We start from the raw sequence: 19629 nt of genomic DNA, 5'->3' as shown, positions 1-19629 counted from the left end.
TACCAAACTTCATGTTTGCAAATTGGTTTTAATGTTGCTTCAAAAACACATCACAAAAAAATATAGTTTAAAAAAGTATTGTATGGGTTTTCTGCAGTTCATGAAATAATCACAGACACTTTGATTTTGTCTTCTCGTTTAGTCTATATGTGGCTCATGACGCTGACAAGCCCTCCTCCTCCTCAGACAAATTCCGCACTGGAAAAGGTTAGAGGTCAGAAAGGCAGAATGAGGCGGGACGCTGTCTTCACACTTGCAAAGAGGCATTCAGGCCCAATGTATGAAAGGTAAACGCACACAGTCTTGTGGCAGTAAAGCTGTGTGAGTCTAACACAAAAATTTCTGTTGGAAAGAAACAGTTGGTTCATTTTAAGTCCATGATTCATCTGAGGTGTGTTCGTATCCCAGGTGGTTTGGGGTTGACTATAAGAGGAAGCATTAAGGAAAAATGAAAACATGAAAACTGCAGCATTTGGGGGAAAAATGGAAAAATAGATATCGTACCTCTGTTTTCTTTGCTTGGGTAGATGCGAGGAAAAGGCTTGAATTCATCAGGTGGTGGTAAGTCTTCCACAGGGTGGAACTGGAACTTTGATTCAAAGTCGTCTGCACAAAGAAAGAAATTAATTTCTTCAATGCTTTTTTTTAGTTGACAGTGAACACTGTAAAACCCTTAATGCTCAGCTTTCTCTTTCAAGCTTTAATGTTTATTATAGATACACTTAAATAGTGGGAGGAAGAATGTAAAAAAAAAAATACAGTTCAGGAAATCACATTTTCCAATTTTAAAGAATGTATTTGTATTAGGGTGCAGAAAATATGCATTTGCTGAATAACTAAAGTCCACCTCAATACCTTGTAATGTAACCCAGTTGTCTATGACAGTAGGTTTTCACACACTGTAGCTGCTATTTTGGCCTATTATTCCATGCAGATCCTCTGTGCAGCTGCAATGTTTTGGGGCTCTCACTTCCCTCCACAGATTATCTATGGATTGAGGTCCAAAGACTTGATCCAACCACATTTCATCCTCACTGATGGAAGGTTTTTTTTGTCTAGAATCTCACCATAAGGCCCCATTCATCCTTTCTGCCATACGGATCAGTCCTCTTGTCCTGCCTGTAGAAAAGCAGCCCCAAACCATGATGTTTTCACCCCCATGCTTTACAGTGGGTTTGGTTTTCTTGTGATGCAGCTCAGCATTCTTCCTCCTTCAGACACGGCGAGTGTAGTTTATGCCAAAAAGTTCTACTGTGACCACATGACCCTCTCCCAATCCTCCACTGGATCATCCAGAGGAGAGCTTTAGATGGACCTGGACATGTGCTGGCTTCGGCAGGATTTGAAATGCCATCTTACTAATAGTAACCTTTGTTACTGTGGTCCAGCTGTCTTCAGGCCATTGACCAGTTCTCTGTGTTGTAAATGGAGCTCCAGATGGTGGGAGATTGTCAGATATCTTGAATTTCTGCGATTTTCTAATAATTGATCCAATGGTTGATCTCTTCTCATCAAGCTGTTTGCTTATTGTAGATTAGTTCATCCCAGTCTTGGTCAGTATGGAGTGTATAAATGTACCAAATTCTTTAAGCAATTCCTTTTTCGTCTGTCAATCAAAAGTTAAAAGTTGTAAAAGAAAAATCTCAAGTGGCTCTGAGAATAATTGTTTATGCACTTTGATTCGCACAAAGGAAAAGATTTTTAGTTTCTTTCCAACAAAATCGGATTTGTTCCGGCTTCCCTGGTTTTGATTTCACAGCTCAAACTTGCCCTCAGGTTTTTCTGTTGCGGTTCTCACTTGCAAATCCTGGTTGACGCAGGGGAATTGCAGTGTTTGGTTGTGATATACCTGACCAGAACCAGGAAGTATAATCACATTAGTCCTGTGCTCAGGTCTCTGCACTGGCTCCCTGTACCTCAAAGAATAGACTTCAAAGCAGCTCTGCTTGTGTACAAGTCTCTCCATGGCCGCGCACCAAAGTACATCTCTGACATGTTAGTGCCATATGAAACATCTCGTACTCTGAGGACCTCAGGGACCGGCCTCCTGTTGATTCCCAGAGTCAGAACTAAACAAGGGGAATCAGCGTTTCAATATTCTGCAGCTAAAATCTGGAACAGCCTCCCTGAAGTCGTAAGACAGGCCTCTTCTGTGTTCATGTTCAAATCTAGACTTAAAACATTTCTGTTTAGCCGTGTATATGACTGAAAAGTCCTATCTGCACTTTTCTTTCTTTTCCTTCCTTTATTTTTAAATCAATTTTCAATTTTTTTTCTTTTTTTTAAAGTAAATTTTACGTTGATTATTTCTATGATGTATTGTGATTTTAATGCATTTTTCTGTTTTGTGAAGCACCTTGAATTACTTTGTGTACGAATTGTGCTATACAAATAAACTTGCCTTGCCTTGCCTTTGTTACCACTAGCTAAATATGTTTAAGTAAATGACATACTCTGGTCCCGTTATGCGACACATATTGGCTTTTTTCTGAAAGTCATGTGTGTCGGCTGCAGCAGAAGCATTCGGAGCAGAGCCCATGCTACATATCATAATTAGCAGTTTTGTCTTGATATAAATAAAGTTGGAAACAAAAATAAGCAACACAAATGGCTGTTAGAAAAAAGGCGAGTGAGTGCCGCGCAAACAGGGCCAGAGTATGTCCAGGTCTGACATCTCCCACTCAAAAACATTTTCCCCAGGTAAGCTACAGAAACCGCTCTGATTAGCTCTGCAAGAATGAGGATTTGCAAATAGGAGAGCAGGTAACACAACTGCAACATATGCAATTTTATGGCAAGTTTGAGGGATTCAAATAAAACCAGAGAAGCTGAAAGTAAATTATATTTTGCTGAAAGGAAACAAAACAGCTGTTCTTTATAAAAAAGGTGCACAATTCATGTTTGCAACTGGAAGGGTTGCATTTGCAGAAACAATGATTCTTAAGAATCACTAGAGATTTTAACTCTTGCAACTTCTTGCTTTTGATTGATATACCTAAAGAATTGCTTAAACGGTTTGACATATTGTGAAGGAAATTGTTTTATTATTATCATTGCTTAAATGTATTTGGTTAAATGTATGTTTAAATGTTAACTCAGATTGATCTTTTTACCTCTTCTGAAAACAGTTGTGTGTTTGTTCATCTGCTTCTCATCCCCCACCCAGGATGAGGGGTTTACGACACACTGTCCTCAGCTGATAAGGGATACTGTTTGAAGTTAGAATCCAACCAAAAGGGTCATTTGACGACACCCCCTAATGAACTTTTCCTCTTTGTCTTGAAAATGTTACCTCCTTCTTGTGTTCTTAATAAAAGGTGCACAGGGAGAGGCAGACCTTTGAGAAGAGAAACGTGGTGGACCTTTTCCAACACATTTGCTCCTCTCCCTCGTGCATGAGAAACTTGATTCTTGTTGTGGTTTGTTGTTTATAATTGTGTTTTTCTTTAATGTCTAGATGCATTTATCTGACATTCTTTGGTCCTTCGAGCCGGATGACAACATATCTGCGTCCTTGGGGGAGGACCATGCCGATTGAAGTCTGTGCACAGCCCGTGAGACTAGGTCTCCGGAGGAAAGTCCGTCGTAGTGAATTCTACGCCGGCCAATCGACTGGTCTGATCCCTGGGTCCGGATTGACGTTATTCGTTAACCAGTCAGACCACAACGACAAGGCAAGTAAAAGCGCTTTTTCAGGGGTTCGAGTCCCCGAAGTGGCCCAGAATTCTGAGGGACAGGTTCAAGTCCTGTTGCCTAAAACACGTGTGGGTTTGGAGTCCCGGAAAAGTCCAGAATTCTGTATAAAAGTGTAGGTTCGAGTCCTGCAGCCTAAAACGCGTAAGAGGGCTCAAGTCCCTAAAAGGCCTAGAATAACAACAAAAATAAAATAAAAAAAGTTTTTTTTTGGTGTGAATGTATGTGCATGTGTAAATGGAGTGAACTTGTTCGAAGCAGTGAGCAGCTGGAAACCTTGCGGTGTTAACACAAGGCTGCTTGTTGGAGTAGAACAAGATTTCATCTCATTAGGCTTTAGGTGAAAAGAACTCAGAGTCTAAAACGGGTTTTGCTCCTGGGAGGACCCTAAACGTGTGACCGGATCAGACAATAGGTCTGACCTAGAAGCTTGTTGCACGGGGAGTGAAATTCGGTCCTGAGAGAAATTCTCTGTTGGTTCTGATCACACTCTGTGACTAACGTAAATTAAAAAAAAAATTAAAACATGGGGAATTCAAATAAAAAAGTTGAATTGACATGAGATTAAAAATATATGGAAAGGGTTCATCCAGGTTCAACTACATTCTTGGTAAAATGGGATAAAACTACAATTTTAAGGGGAATGTACTGAATTAGTTCAACAGTTACCAATTCAAACCAGAATAAAAACTAAAAAAGAAACAAAAAAATAGTGACAAATTAATTTGTGCAAAACTGTGCTTAAATGAAGCAATGAAAAATAAAGAATGGCATTCAGAAAAGTAAAACTAGAGAAGCATGTCTGATTGCTAAAAAAAGGAGGATAAATCAGTTGTGAGACTCAGACCCCTGCAACAGCAGGCTGCAGCAGGCTGCAGACCGAGCAGGAGCAGGAAGAAAGGGGGGGAGAGCAGAAACCAGCTGATTTCTCACCTCCTCCCTACCAGGGGACAAATGCTCCTCTGTTGACGGGTTTTTACCCACCAGTGACTGATTTAAATACACCAGAAAAAGAAAAAATAATGTTAGGAGGAAAAGGGAAAAAACTTGAATGGAGAAAAAACTATGGGGGTTGGTTTGGAAGAAGCTGGAGAGTCATCTAAAGTTGCATAGACATTTACAATCATTGAAGTGCCCAATCCCAGAGCTGGAGAAGATGGCCAGAGAACTACACTTCTTTTGTTTAGCACCTGGACATTAGAGGATGTTAGGAAGGCAGTGAGGGGAGTTATCTCTCACAGGGAAAATCCACAGGATTTTCACGGGCAAATGATGGAAGTTCAGAGAGCTTATCATCTGAATGGCATTAAATGTCAGCAAGCATGTATGACTGCTATGAAAGCAGACTGGGCAAAAGTAAAGGGAAAAAGGAATCCTATGAATGATGATGATCCACCCAGACCTTTTCCGCATAACAGTCTAAGATTTGATTCAAAGTCTTACACTTTTAGGACAAAGAATTAGAGAAGCCTTTCCAATGAGACCTGATTATGGAAAGATTAGTCAAACTAAACAAAAAGATGGAGAGGTAGTGTCTGATTTTAGAGTCAGATTCGAAGAAGTTTTAAAGCTAATAGTGGACTCAGAGATGATGATAATGATGAAAGTCCCTATAGACAGCAGCTGAAACAAGCTTTACTGCAAGCTATGAGACCAGAGATTGCAGACTAGATAAGGAAACTTTACTTTGATCTACCAACAGGAGCACTACAACAGTTTATGAATTGTGCTGTTCATGCAGAAAAATTGATGGTGAATAGAAAGAAATTTAGGAATCAAGGTGTAGATACATTTTGGCAAGAGGAAAGTCGTGATGTGTTTTTTGGAAGGAATGTGAAGAGAAGAAGAAATCGTGGTCGTGGTAAAGGAAATTTGTGAAGAAGGTTTAGAGGAAGTAGCAACAGAGGGTCAGAGCAAGTTGATGATGGATGTTGGATTTGTGGACAGAGAGATCATTGGCTGAGAGAGAGATTGTCCTGAAAGGAAGAAATCAGATTGATTAGATGGTAAAAGAAATGACAAGATAAAAGATGAATCTGAACCAGAAATTCAACCAATTGGTGATGAATTTTTAGATCTCACTGAAAGAGAAATAGTTTTTGTTGATGGGTCAGCAAAGAAAGATGAAACAGGCAGAAACAAAGTGGGTTTTGCTGTTGTAACTGAAGATAAGGTTCTGAAGGCAGGACCCCTGTGTGGAAATTACTCAGCACAATCAGCAGAGTTGACAGCTTTAATTGAAGCATGCAAACTGTTTAAAGATAAGCCAGTTACGATCTATACTGATAGCCAATATGCGTTTGCTACAGTGCATTTGTTTTGTCAACAGTGGAAGAACTGAGGATTAAAACGTCAACAGGAAAACCAGTAACGCATGTAGACTTACTGAAAGAATTATTGACTGCTGTGATGTTACCATCTAAAGTGGCAATATGTAAATATGAGGGACACACACGAAGAACAGATGATATTTCTAAAGGAAATGCCTTTGCAGATGCAACAGAAAAGCAAGCTGCAACAAAAGATGTAGAAATATGCACAAATGAGGATGTGACTGCAGATGCACCCGCTGATGTTTTAAAAGAAATGCAACACAGTGCACCAAAACAAGAAAAAAAATTTGGTTGAAAAAGGGAGCAAAGTTAGAACAAGGTTTTTATGTCAGCACAGAAGGAAAACCTATTTTACCAAAATCCATGAACAAATGGGCAGCAATTTTGAGTCATGGGCTTTGCCATGATTCAACAGGGGGGAGGATGAACTTATTAGAGAAATATTAAACAACTTACGGATTTATGCTCTATAAACTCTATAAAAAAAATTTGTAAACAATGTGTTACATGTATGCGTCATAATCCCCAAGACAATTTTAGAGAGGAAAATTTCCTGAATCAACTTTTCCTTTCCATACAATCAATATGGATTTTATTGAATTAAGTAAAAGCAAAAAAATTGAAATATTGTTTAGTGATTGTTGATGCATTTTTCAAATGGGTTGAAATGTTTCCATGTGCAACACAAGATGCTATTATAGTAGCTAAAGCTATTTGTAAAATAATAATCCCAACTTTTGGCATACCACAAGTGATAAGAAGTGATAATGGTACACATTTTGTAAATCAAGTGATAGACAAAATGGCTCAACATCTTTGTTTTGATCTAAAGAGACATTGTAGTTATCACCCACAGAGTGCAGGATTAGTTGAGAGAACTAATGGCACTATCAAATCAAAGTTAAAGAATTGCATGGAAGAGACAAACAGAATGTGGCATGACTGCATAGACTTAGTTCAACTAAGCATGCGTATCACACGCACAGCAGGTCAACCTTTATCGCCTTTTGTAATGTTTAATGGACGTTCTTATAGGTTACCAGACATTGATCCTACACAGCAACATTCTCCAGATGATGATGCAAATTTAGTGGATTATTTGAGAAAAATGTTTACCACTAAAGATGTGCAAAGGACAAATCAAGTGCCAGATTCCTTTTTATCTTCACAGGACACTTCACCAGTGCAGGTTGGTGACTGGGTGTTTGTGGAGGCCATAAAAAGGAAGTGTTGGTCCAGCCCACGGGGGGAAGGGCCATTCCAAGTCCTGCTGACTACACCAACAGCTGTAAAGATTGCTGAAAGGACGTCTTGGATCCATCTATCACACTGCAAGAAAAAGCATCTGGGTGAGGCTAATTCCAACTGCTAGGTGGGGAAGTCTGACTACAAAGGGAGGCAGCCGTATAGAAGCTGCTTGTCTCAACGTCAGCGAAGCCGAGACATCCACCTAGTCTTAGGGAAGAAAGCACACCAGAACTCTTTTGCACTACACGGATCCTACACTGTTAGAGGACTTGAGGAGGTGATGTGCTAGTAACCTCTCCCTCCCGAAGATAGGTACATATCCACCATGGCGTGTCCAACTGGGCTAAGAGACAGTTTATTTTGTTTACTGTTACTGCTATTCCTGACAGGAGCCACCACAAGGATTTGGTTCTTTTGGAATCATTATCCACCTGCAAGAAGAACCACCAACGAGGAAAGACTAAACATTTCTCGACGATGGCTGAGTATTGATGAACATGATGTTTTGAATAGTCCAAAAATGAACATAACTCACCTGTATATGACAAATTCTTGGTATAGGTATGTTATGTTACTGGCTAAGGAAAAGAATAGATCGGATTGCTATGTTTGTTCTGTAATTGAAGCTTCATCCCTACATCCTAATTTGCAGGCAAAGCAATTTTCTGAGTGGAAAAGCGACTGTGTTATTGAATATAGTACCAGAGGGTATATAGTACTGGAGCCGTCACCACTTCAAATGGTACTCTTGTAAGACCGAGTTGTAAGAGTTTGTATCAGTTTAAAAAACTGAAATTGACAAAATCATTAGCTCCATATGGTAGTGTGGAACCAGGAACTGTGTTTCCACATTGTGTAACTAACGATGGCACAGAGTTTTTAGGAACTTTGCCGACGAAGATGTGTCATGAACTTCTTGTTCCCTTCACAGTCCAGATAATCAATGACAGAGTTTCCCATGGTTATGCTGTTCCCTGCCCCAGAGGACGTTGTGTTGGATCTAATCCAGATTTAATTCCAGGTAACAATGGTACTTATGTGGTTGATCAAATGTTTTGGTTATGTGGGCAGGCCCTCTACCTCAGTCTGCCTAGAGACTGGAGTGGGATTTGTGTTTCTGTAAAGGTCACAGGTCACACTTTCATAGTTTCTGCAGTCCATGAGCCTCACCTGCGTCACAGACGTAACCTTATTGATGTCAAGCCACATGATTACATTTGGGGATCAGATGTTCCCGAAGACCATAAATACTGGAATACTGGGGAAAAGGTAACTATGGCAATGTTTCCCTAGGTGGGAAATGCTAAAAACGCTCTCAGAATTGAGACCATTGATTATAGATTAGGTTTATTTTTGAACGCTACAATTAAAGCATTTAAAGGCTATAATGAAGAAATGTCAAGCATGAAACTTATGGTTCTACAGAACAGATTGGTTTTGGACTTATTGGTTGCTCAGGAGGGAGGTGTTTGTAAAATGTTAAATGATACCTGTTGTACATTTATTCCTGACAACATCGATGAAGGTCACAGCACCACAGAAGCATTACATCAACTTGAAAAGGTTCAGCAGGCAATTCAGGATGACAGGAAACCCCAATCTTGGGATTTCTTCTCCTGGCTTGCTTTTGGTTCCTGGTAGCAACTTTTGTTAAAAATAGTGACACCTATTCTTATGGTACTGATCACATGTTGTGTGTTCACTATGTGCATTTTTCCTTGTATTCAATCTATGATTTCCAGAGCAGTGAATGGTGGAGTACAAAGTGTTCTTATGAGTCAAGAATACAACTTGTTATTAAAGGGAGAACAAGATGACTGTAATGATTTTGAAATTGAAATTACTTGAAAAAAAAAAAAGAACTTCTCATCTGAGTGTAAATTGAAAGTTTTATGAAAATGAAGATGTCACAGAAAACTGAAAAGAGATGTGATATTGGATGTGAGATTTTGACATTTATCAATGATAAAAAGGAGGGAGTATGTGAAGGAAATTGTTTTATTATTATCATTGCTTAAATGTATTTGGTTAAATGTATGTTTAAATGTTAACTCAGATTGATCTTTTTACCTCTTCTGAAAACAGTTGTGTGTTTGTTCATCTGCTTCTCATCCCCCACCCAGGATGAGGGGTTTACGACACACTGTCCTCAGCTGATAAGGGATACTGTTTGAAGTTAGAATCCAACCAAAAGGGTCATTTGACGACACCCCCTAATGAGCTTTTCCTCTTTGTCTTGAAAATGTTACCTCCTTCTTGTGTTCTTAATAAAAGGTGCACAGGGAGACGCAGACCTTTGAGAAGAGAAACGTGGTGGACCTTTTCCAACACATTTGCTCCTCTCCCTCGTGCATGAGAAACTTGATTCTTGTTGTGGTTTGTTGTTTATAATTGTGTTTTTCTTTAATGTCTAGATGCATTTATCTGACACATATATATAACGTCATAGTTCAGGTCTGGCCCTGGTGTACTTTGACAGCTCTTTGGCCTTGTACATGGTGGAGATGTTGCAGTCTGACTGTTAAAGGGTGTAGACAGGTATCTTTATAACCAGTTCTATCAAGTGTCAACATTAAAGATAACTAGTGGAGCATTGAAAACCTTCTTAAAGAAGAAGCAACGGGTCTATGAGGAGCAGAATTTTTGCTTGTTTGTCAGATATAAATACTTATTTTCTTCACCATTATAAAAATACATTTTTTTTTAAATCCTACAATGTGACTTCCTGGAATCTTTTTTTTAACATTCTGTCTCTCACTGTTAAAGTGAAGAATCTGTGACTGAAAAATATATTTTTTAACTTCTGTCATTCAAAGAATTGTTTTTAATAACATTTCAGGTAACTGGACTCAGGTTTTACTTCCTCTTCATTAGTCACAGAAATATTGCTCTGATTCATCTCCCACCTTCACACTACCCCACCAGTTTACAACCCTTTTGTAAAGACTCTTATTCATCCAATAAGGTTCACAGGCAAACAGAGCTTTTATAAAAAGATTTTTACCTTTGTAAAACAAGATACTTTTTTAAAGCCTCCTGGGCAAGAGGTGAAACATGTTCATCTTCAAAAAGATAAGCACAGACGATCTTTTCCTAACCATGTGGTAAAATGTCTCACCTAAGCCATGAAGGTGTCCGTTCCTGAGACTGAATGGGGGCAGAGGTGGGGGAGGCGGAGGAATGCGACAGGACAACTCTGTGGTGGGTGACCTTGCCGGAGGAGCTGGGGGAGGAGCAAGTCGACTGGCACCTGTTGCAAAATGATTCTTTAAAATCTGTTTTCAATGCCAGTGGATATTAAAAATGTTACGGGGTCAAATCAGGATCACCATAACGGGAATGAAAAATCTGATTATAAGTTTGAAAAAAATAAAAAAATAAATTTTTTGAACCCAAAAGTACTCAATGTAAATGATTTTTTTTAAATAAAGTTGACGAATAAAATTGTAAATAAAAAAACTTGAAAAAATGAAAAATTTAGAAATCAAATTATGCATTTGAAAAAAAAGTTTAAAAACTTAGAAAAAATTATTAAAAAGGAAAAAAGATTTGTTTATATATGTTTATGTATTATAATATTATATATTTGTTTTTAAAAATTATAAACCTAAAATTGTTACCTAATTAAAAAAATAATGTTCATTTTTAACAGCTGATGTTTTAAATTTTACAACTTTTGTTTTTTTGTTTCTCTCCCTCTTTGCTTCAGTTCTCAATTTATAGTTTCAATTGAGACTTTTTCCCTTTGCATCTGACCCTAGTTTTACCTCAGGTAATATGAGCCTATTAGCTACTGGGACATGATTGACATCAGCGGACAAAGACTATATTGATATCATTTCCACTACAGAACATTGTTTTTGCCGCCTGTGTCATTCCTCTTTTTATAAGTCACGTTTCAAATTTACATTTTTCTTTTTCACATTCCAAAATTTCTTATAAGTTGACCTTTTTTCAGATTGACAATCTGATTTTTCATTCAGCTGATTCTGATTTAAGGCAATAAAAGTTGTATTTCTTCAATGCTCAGAACAGAATAGAGGGCTCTGTGCTTTGAATAAATCTCAAACATATTTATGAATCAAAGGTTAATAATCATTTAATCTGCACAATCGCGTTGTTAGATTGGGAATCTTTGTCTAACTTTATTCATTTGTAAATATTTTCTGGAAAAATATTATAAGCATATTCATCTCGGTGGACCTCAGCAGTTCAGACAGGATGTGATTATTGTCTTTAAATGAACACAGCTCAGATAGAATAAAACATCTGCATTTGTGTCCACATACCTGCACTTCTGGGCACAGCAGGAGGCCGTCGAGTGGGAGGGTTGCAGGGGTATGATGGAGGTAACGAGCGCACAGACAGCGACGGCGCTGAGGGGGCTTTAGGTGGTGGTGGAGGGAGTGTGGATGGCCAACTTGGAGAGATGGAAGCTGGAAGGGGAGGAGCAGGAGGTGGAGGAGGAGGTCCTAAGGGGCTGTCGCGCAGTATAGGGAACCTGGATGGCTCAGAGTAGACTACAGAGGCAGGAGGAGAGTAAAAGCAGCCTGAGGACCGGTCTGCTTGGACAGGCGGAGGAGGTGGAGGTGGGATAGAGGGCTGGGACACAGAGTGGGAATGATGAACAGGGAGCCATGTCGGTTTGGTAACCTGGTATGGAGGGGGAGGTGGGGGGCAGGAGGGAAGAGGCGGAGGCTTGTTGGCTGGACGGTCCTGGAAAGCTGGAGGAGGGGTCGTCGGAGGTGTGGAGGGAGATGTAGTAGGAAAAGGGGGTGGGTGCTTGCTGCCGTGGGAGGGCGAGGGAGGAGCAGAGGAAGAGCCGAGCAGTCGCTGAAAGGAGCTTTGGATCTCCCCTGTCCTGTGAAGGTCTACAATGCTGACCGGGACAGCTGAAGCAGGGGGGTTCCACAGTGGCCTCAGGGTGGACGACGAGTTTGATCTAGAAACTTTAGACAGACATCAGCTGAAGTCCCTTTGATAGTTACCATGGCAGCAGATGGGTTACCGCAGTGATGGATCAGGACACAGGAGACTGCACAAACCTGAGGTCTTGCCTGCTAAGTCTCTTTGTGCTATCGGCCTGAGAGTGGGAAACCCCGCAGCAAACAGCCCACCCAAAGAGGGTCCCATAGACACCTTCCCACCTGAGGTGTCTCCAGTGGTAACCTTAGGTTCTATAAAACAACAGATATGCATATTCTTTGGATAGTTTTTGTGTTTTCTCCTTTTATGGCAAAAAAATACTTTAACCAAATATGAAGTCTGAAAATAATCACAGTTGAAAAATACTACAACATGTGACTGACGTGGTGAGGAGTTAAACCAGCAAGCCTTCAGAGACGACAGCTCTACCTCTGAGCCACAGTCAACACAACATCCTCACCTAATCCATCTGCCATCACTTGTGCATCCCTCGGATACTTCTCCTAGTAAACTGTAATATTTTGACACTTACTGTCCACAATGGGAGCACTGCGGTCGTTGATCTGTGCGACTTTCCTGAGCTTGGCTCCTCTCTGGATGTCAGCCAGCAAGGCACTCCGTCCACCTCCTTTGTCTCCTGATTGGAGCCCTACAGGATCTGAAGGCCACTGTCACAGGCCACAAATGTCAAAAAAACTAAACACAACAAGAATAATAAGATTTTTATGATTAGTACAGAGTATATCCTTTATCGCTGACAAACGTCATCATACAATCAGCTGTGGGGGAAAAATAATACAGCCTTTTAAACATAAAATCTTTTTTTCTTCAGCTTTGGAATAACACAAATAAAAAAAACAAGAAACACAATAAAAATAACAAGAAACACAATAAAAAAACAAGAAACACAATAAAAAAACAAGAAACACAATAAAAAAACAAGAAACACGATAAAAAAAAACAAGAAACACAATGAATAAAATGCATTCTGAACCATTTCTTTTTATTGTTTTTTGAGGGGCTGAAAAAAAGTATTTGTAGGTATCTTTAAGAGATGCCACAATTGTCAGTTTAAAACTAAACCACTTGTTGCACTATTGAACCAAATAAATCAGATATGTTTGCATATATTTACATTGAAAGTGTCAAACATGTGTTGTGTTATATTTAATATGGGTTTTTTACATTACACCTGGGTTAGTATAAGCCAACTAAAAGATTTTTCTCTATTGTTACTTGCTTATTAGCCAATTTAAAAAAATGATATATTTTTTCTGAATGTGTGAAAGAAAAAACACACAAATCTAACCGAAACAAAATCATGACCCAAAAATGATATATTTAAATATTTATTGCATTGTTTCTAAATTTAGTTATAAAACACACACATATATGTGATTTTTTTGCCTGAAAATGGACATAGAAGTAAAAAAAAAAAATAGTCCTGGTTTCTCACGAGCACCACTTTTTTTCTCATGCACACGAGAAAGCTGTACTATTTTTTTTCTAATTCCACGTCCCTTTAGGGGCTCTGTAGATTAGGTTCCTTTTATTTTTCAAAAGCAACTTTACTGAGTTTTCACTCTTGAGTTAGGATTTGGTTCGACATTTGTGTCGATGCAGTTTTAGTTTTTTAAACTTTGAATCTGTAGTTCCTGCTGTATTCCGAGGTGAAGTGTGCCTTCCTGTTTGCTGGCTGCAGCAGCTTATTTAGCATGAGGACACTGTGAACCTGCAGTGGAAACATAACACCCTGCTGCCACTGAGACTCTGCTCTCTGTCCTGCTGTCTGCGTGGAAGAGGGCAGCTGTGTCTGTGTTTGTGTGTGTCTCCATAAATAATGCAAATAACCTCCAGGTGTTTGGTTCATCCGAGTTAGTGTTCACAAATGCATTAGACGGACTTGGAGACTCACCTGTGGTGGGGCAGCGCTAGGTGGGGGTGGGGGTGGAGGGCCTGAGGGAGGTGGAGGAGGTGGAGGAGGTGGCGGCGGCGGCATCGGCATGCTTATGTTTCAGATACCTGCAAAGCGTGCTCTGTTACAACCAGCATAGCCTTTATTCCTCCTCAGCCCAAGCCAAACTGTTTAAAGGGGCACATGATGACACCCCCCTGCCCTGAACAGGAAGAGTCTTCAGCAACGTTCAGCACAAAACAGGAAACAGCAACTCCATCCTCTGCTCAGAAATGTGACACAATCCCCCACCATACCCCTGTTGCCCCCCCCTCCCATAATGCACTGCAGCAAGACTTGGGATGAGAACAATGGTGAGTGTTGTTTGAAAATAATGAATCCCAACCCTTTAGTCACTCTCAGTTTCCAAAAGGTCTATGGAGAGAAAAATGCAAGGAAAATCTAGAGGAAAACGCCACAACCCGCACACATTCTTCTTTTTTTTTCCACTTAAGGAACACACACATGCTATTACAATCAGAATGTCTTCTTTAATCAAAGGAAATTTTCAGGAACTGTTCATGTCCGGGACTGTGGGATGCTTCTGCAACAGGCCGTGTCCGAGGTCAAATCTCAGTCCAGGGAAAATCACAAGGACCTCCACCCACTATCACACATTTCACACACACAGTTATCTGCTGCTTAGAGACAGGAACCACCCTGATGTTTGTGCACATTCAGCTCTCTGTGGAATGTGCACATGCTCCTTCTAGGCAATTTAATAAAAACACACCACAGGTATGGCTCTTGTTGAGTCTCCCTTCTCTTCTGTATGTTGGCACTTTATCCATCCATCTATATTCTGCTCTTACTGTCTCCCATGAAGGATCACAAACGCAGCAGGAGCCGATCCCAGCTTTAGGATGAAGTCAAGAAAAACCCTCTGGACAGGTTGTCAGTTTACAACAGGGCTGCAGTCAGACAAACACACTCACATTCCCGCGTAAGAATCAACAATCCACTTATGAGGAATATTTTTGACTGTGGGAGGAAGCCATCCAGTGTACAAAGAAAACCCACGCACGCAAAGGGAGAACACGCAAACTCCACACAAAATTAGAGCCAGAATTCCAAACCAGGCCTTCTCACTGTGAGGCCTCAGTGAGAACCACCACACCGCCATCCAACCCCATTTCACGTTCCCCCTGGTTTATATCTGGCAGGCTGTCCTGTGTTACTATTTCTATCTTCCTATCTGTGACAAGTAGCCACTGTAGATCCTTAAAGGGGCAAATCTGGACATTGGATAGGTGAGCTTTTGGGAATCGGAAGGGACAAAGAACAGAAATGTGCCTTTAGTTGCTGTTTGTCTCCATAGAACATATTAATCCTCTTAAGTGGATTTATTGTGTCACAGACACTCAACTGGAGGTGCTATATATGTTTCCTCAAAAACATTTCTTTTCCATTTTCTATGTGAAAGACACTGAGACGGAGGATGTTTTCAATGCGTAACATATTTCCATCACATTCAAAACCACTTGAAAATCATAGTGCCGTATAGTGGATCAGACATTTAACTCCACTTCGCCTTCATGTTTAAAAAGCTTTCACTTAATGACAAAATGCAAAAAATCATTGATAGTGGTGGGAAAATGCATGTGATAGGTTGTGCAACAGTTATGAAATTTATTCTAAACAAGTGCAAAAGTCAGTCAGACTATTACTATACTGAAAACTCTTAAAACTTGATTGCCTTATAATCTGGGCCACCATTTATTGACCCAGAAATGATTTCCAGTTACAGGTGTGCAGATCTTTAGAAAAGACTTGACAGTTGACAGTGGCTTCACACTTTTAACTGATAAAGCAGGAGCTGTGAGTTTTCATCAAAGCTTATCTAAGTTTAAATTTGGAAAACCGCAAGCAAATCTCCAACTATGTATTCATTTTGCAGCCACTGTGTGAACCGAAGCAACAGGTAATGTTACGTGTGTCATTTTTGTGGCACCTTGGATCCTTTTCCCAAAGCAAGTGTGTGTAGCTCATTAAAAAACAAGTACACAATCTAAAAATGTTCAAAAAGTTTACCCCTTTACTTTTTGTTTGATATTAGAAATTTAATATAAAAAATAAAAACAATGAGAATGAAATGCATGTTTTCTGTCATTCAAATATTTGTCACATACTGTATTTGAGTTTCTCTTCCTTTAATCATCTCGACACAAAGATCATTTTAAGTTCTTAATTTACCTTAAAAGTGTTGAAAAATCCACCTGTTTGCAGAAACAGCTAATGGATGAAGCGCAGGAGCTCACAGGCGGTGGGGGACCCAAAGAGTGATGTTTGGGTCAAACCACGCAGCCACTTATGATTGACCTGTGGATAACAGAAGTTCTGCAAGCAGAGAAAGACGTATTCGAGTCTGCGTCCAAACGCTGGAGGCTTGGTCAACAACTCCGGTTTCGGCTGCGCGCGGCGCGCATTTCTGTGAGGGCGCACTACAGGAGGCGAGCGCTGCCAAGCCACACCTCACCGCCCCCCTCAGCCAACCCAGGACCAGTGGTGGAGAGGAGGGGGTGACCCTCCAGCTCAGTGTCTTCACTCCATTTCAGTTTGTGTCCCATATTAGACATCTATACTTTGAAAGTGTGGATAATTTTAAATTTTAATTTGTGTCCCAACATTTGCATCCAATCCGCTATGATAATCAATGTTTCTGCACTGAGACAGCACCTTACGCCCTCTTGTGTTAGCGCTAAGGTATTACATCCCTCACACTCTGTCCTGGCTACTTTTGGAAGGAAGGGTACACAATTACTCCCACACATACTCACACACCTGGACACTTTAGAGTAACCAATAAACATATGAAGCATGTTTTTGGACTGTGAGAGGAACCCAGTTGTCAGAGAAAACCCACACATGCACAGAAGAACACGCCAACTCTCAAGCAAAATGACTTCGATCAACCTGTTATTACTCCCGTGATTAATTGCAGAAAAAGTCTGAATGTGAGACGTAGAAAGAGACGTAATAAGTCAAACACACCTTAACTTTGAAGTGAGACAAAGGAATGTGGTGACACAGGCAAGCCTCTCCCTTCCCTTGACAGTATTTTTAGGATTTTGGCTCCTCGGGTGACAGGCACTCGTGCGTAAACACTTTTTTCAGAATTGGTTTCAGACGCTCAGGAGTACTTACTTATTCGACATCTGGACAAAAGCAGAACTCCCTAAAAGCTCTTATTAATGCTGCTTGTAGTTTTCACTCTCATCCAGGACTAAAGTTCCCTAAACATCTACATTTCCTACAATCCAGGTAAAACATTGATAGCACATTAAAGGGCAGAGAAGTATTCAGATGTAGTAGATTTATTGCTCAAAATATTACTTCATTTAGGTATTCACAGGCTATCAAAATACAGTAGTGTTCCCATCAGTAGTGTTCCCACTTTACCAAAGACCTGATAAAACGTGCCCCATTTAATCCTTCATGAAAAAAAACATTAATGTCTCTGTTTCTGCTGGCAAGTGTTGCACATCTGACTCAAAGCTGCTTCATCATTCTGGGGCATAGTCATCAATTACATCCTTCAAACCCTTTAGAATTAACATGTTTGTAAAAGTATTGAAAATATCCTTCATAGCTAAATATTCATAATCATCTACAGAATGTATACATAGCTTTAGCAACAGTGTTGTGAAGCACATCACCCACCTGGAGAGAAAATGGCATTGCATGATTGTGCTTCTTTAATTAAAAAAATTAAGAGACTATAATTTATGAGCTGTTCAGTTTCCTGAACTGAACTGGGTTCATAAGTGCTCACAGGCTTCCCCATTATCAGTCTTTAGCTTTGACTTGTGATTGATGCTTACAAAATGGTTTGAGATTTCATTTGGCATTCCTTCTGTGACCCTTCAGGCAGGTCAAACTATAAAAGTCCAAAAAACATATATTAATTTATTGCACCACATAATCCTGTTCCTGTATGATTGGGGTAAAACCTGAATATCATCATCACCCTCAAAACCAGCACTCTATACAGTACACCAGCCTCAATATTATGAGGCGTCATCAATTTAAATCCCTCTCAGTCCTGGCAAGCATCTCTTCAAAGCAGTCTTTGATTACATCCACCTCCTCATCACCGCTTGTCCTCCTTCCCTGCTGGAACATTTTCAGTCCCTTTCTCCTCTATCGGGAGGGTTGAACGCGGCCTTCTTTTCTCTTTGAATCGACCTGAGCGAGACACCTTCATGTGCCTGCGACACGTTTGTTCGTTGAAGACAGGTTCCAGCGCGGAGTCATCAAAAGTTTCGTCGCTGAGGAGGTTGGAGCTCTTGCTGGACTCATGCACGGTCAAGGTCTGGTCATCAGATGGCTTGGAACCTACTGCAGTTGGGTTGTTCTGCTTCTCTGCGAATGGGTTAAAGTCTGGGCCAACTGAGGCTGGGCCTAAGTCTTTTGAGCCACCGCTCTTCTTCTTTGGCAGGAATGCTTTCCACCATGGGGTCCTGTCTGTCATGTTGGACTAGTGGGAGGGGCCTGTAAATTAAGAACGAATTTGATTACATGTTGATTTGTTTATGTTCTTGTTCTCTTTAGTCTTTGCACCATCTATTGATTGCTATAACTCAGCTTTCCTTTGTAAAACAACTTCTCTAAAACATTTACGATGTTGATGTCCTTTGGACCTCCATCCCACCACCTTGAAATATAAGTCATGTTAAATCTATTTTAAAACGTTTTTGTGTCCCCGTCTAGATGTCCCTGCAGGTGAGACTAAAACCTCTCAATCTGATCTCATGAATAACCACTGCAACCATATTTAGCTTCTCTGCAAAACTGGTTTAATCAGTTGCGAGTACACACAAAAGCAAATCACAGCTAGAATCAAAGATGAGCAGTCAAAAGGAAAAGAAAAGCTCCTAGCAAAAACCGACCTTTGCTGCAACAGGAAGTGTTGACAGCTAGAACGATCCAAATAAAGGTGAGACAAAGTGCCAGGCCTTTGATGGTGCTGCGATATATCCGAGTATTATATCCAGAACATTCAGTGTTTTCTTTAAACTTGGAGTAAAAACTGATCCCGTCAAAACGTCGCGAAAGTGTCCATTTTACGCACAGACTTGGTGCCTCGGTTCTTTATATTTCATCTTATTTTTTATGTCAAAAAATGTCTTCTGTTGCTCATAGGTTCTCCAGAGGATCCCTTATGAACTGATACATTTATAAGGAGCGGCTTGTCTAGTGAACAAGCAGGTTTCCGCCTCCGAAACTCTCATCTCGAAGTACCTGTCCTGAATCGTGATTGGATGGACCTTCTGAGCACGTCACGTGGGCCCAACTCAGGTAAATGCACCTCAGTGGGTGGGTGGAGTTAATGGTTGCGTGGTAACATACCTCAAGAGAGTGTCCGTCTCTTCCGTAACAGATTACAAAAAACAAGAAAAAAAAACTCTTTTGTGTGAACCAAACCAAGCCCATGTCAGAGAGCCATATTATGTTTAGGCTTTTGATACCGATACA

General features: G+C 40.2%; 1 protein-coding gene and 1 long non-coding RNA gene across 2 annotated transcripts; both read right to left on the bottom strand.

Annotated features, from left to right (window-relative positions):
• Positions 1–8: 8 nt before the first annotated feature.
• wipf3 (WAS/WASL interacting protein family member 3) lies at positions 9–16576 on the bottom strand. Its single transcript, XM_011480865.3, has 8 exons — positions 16348–16576; positions 14116–14222; positions 12733–12868; positions 12320–12451; positions 11564–12223; positions 10393–10524; positions 505–606; positions 9–423 (listed from the first exon to the last, which is right to left on the bottom strand). Exons 2-8 carry the CDS (start codon positions 14203–14205, stop codon positions 383–385), a joined length of 1293 nt encoding a protein of 430 aa, XP_011479167.1. The 5' UTR covers positions 14206–14222; positions 16348–16576; the 3' UTR covers positions 9–382.
• An 876-nt stretch (positions 16577–17452) lies between these two features.
• LOC101159597 lies at positions 17453–19348 on the bottom strand. The gene is made up of 2 exons (XR_909579.3): positions 19044–19348; positions 17453–18645 (listed from the first exon to the last, which is right to left on the bottom strand). It is a non-coding gene; the product is annotated as an uncharacterized LOC101159597 (long non-coding RNA).
• Between the last annotated feature and the right edge of the window lie 281 nt (positions 19349–19629).

The sequence above is a fragment of the Oryzias latipes genome, chromosome 11, assembly GCF_002234675.1.
Source record: "Oryzias latipes chromosome 11, ASM223467v1".
Lineage (NCBI taxonomy): Eukaryota > Metazoa > Chordata > Actinopteri > Beloniformes > Adrianichthyidae > Oryzias > Oryzias latipes.
The sequence above is the reverse complement of the archived record's forward strand: the minus strand, read 5'-3'. Positions and strand labels throughout refer to the sequence as shown.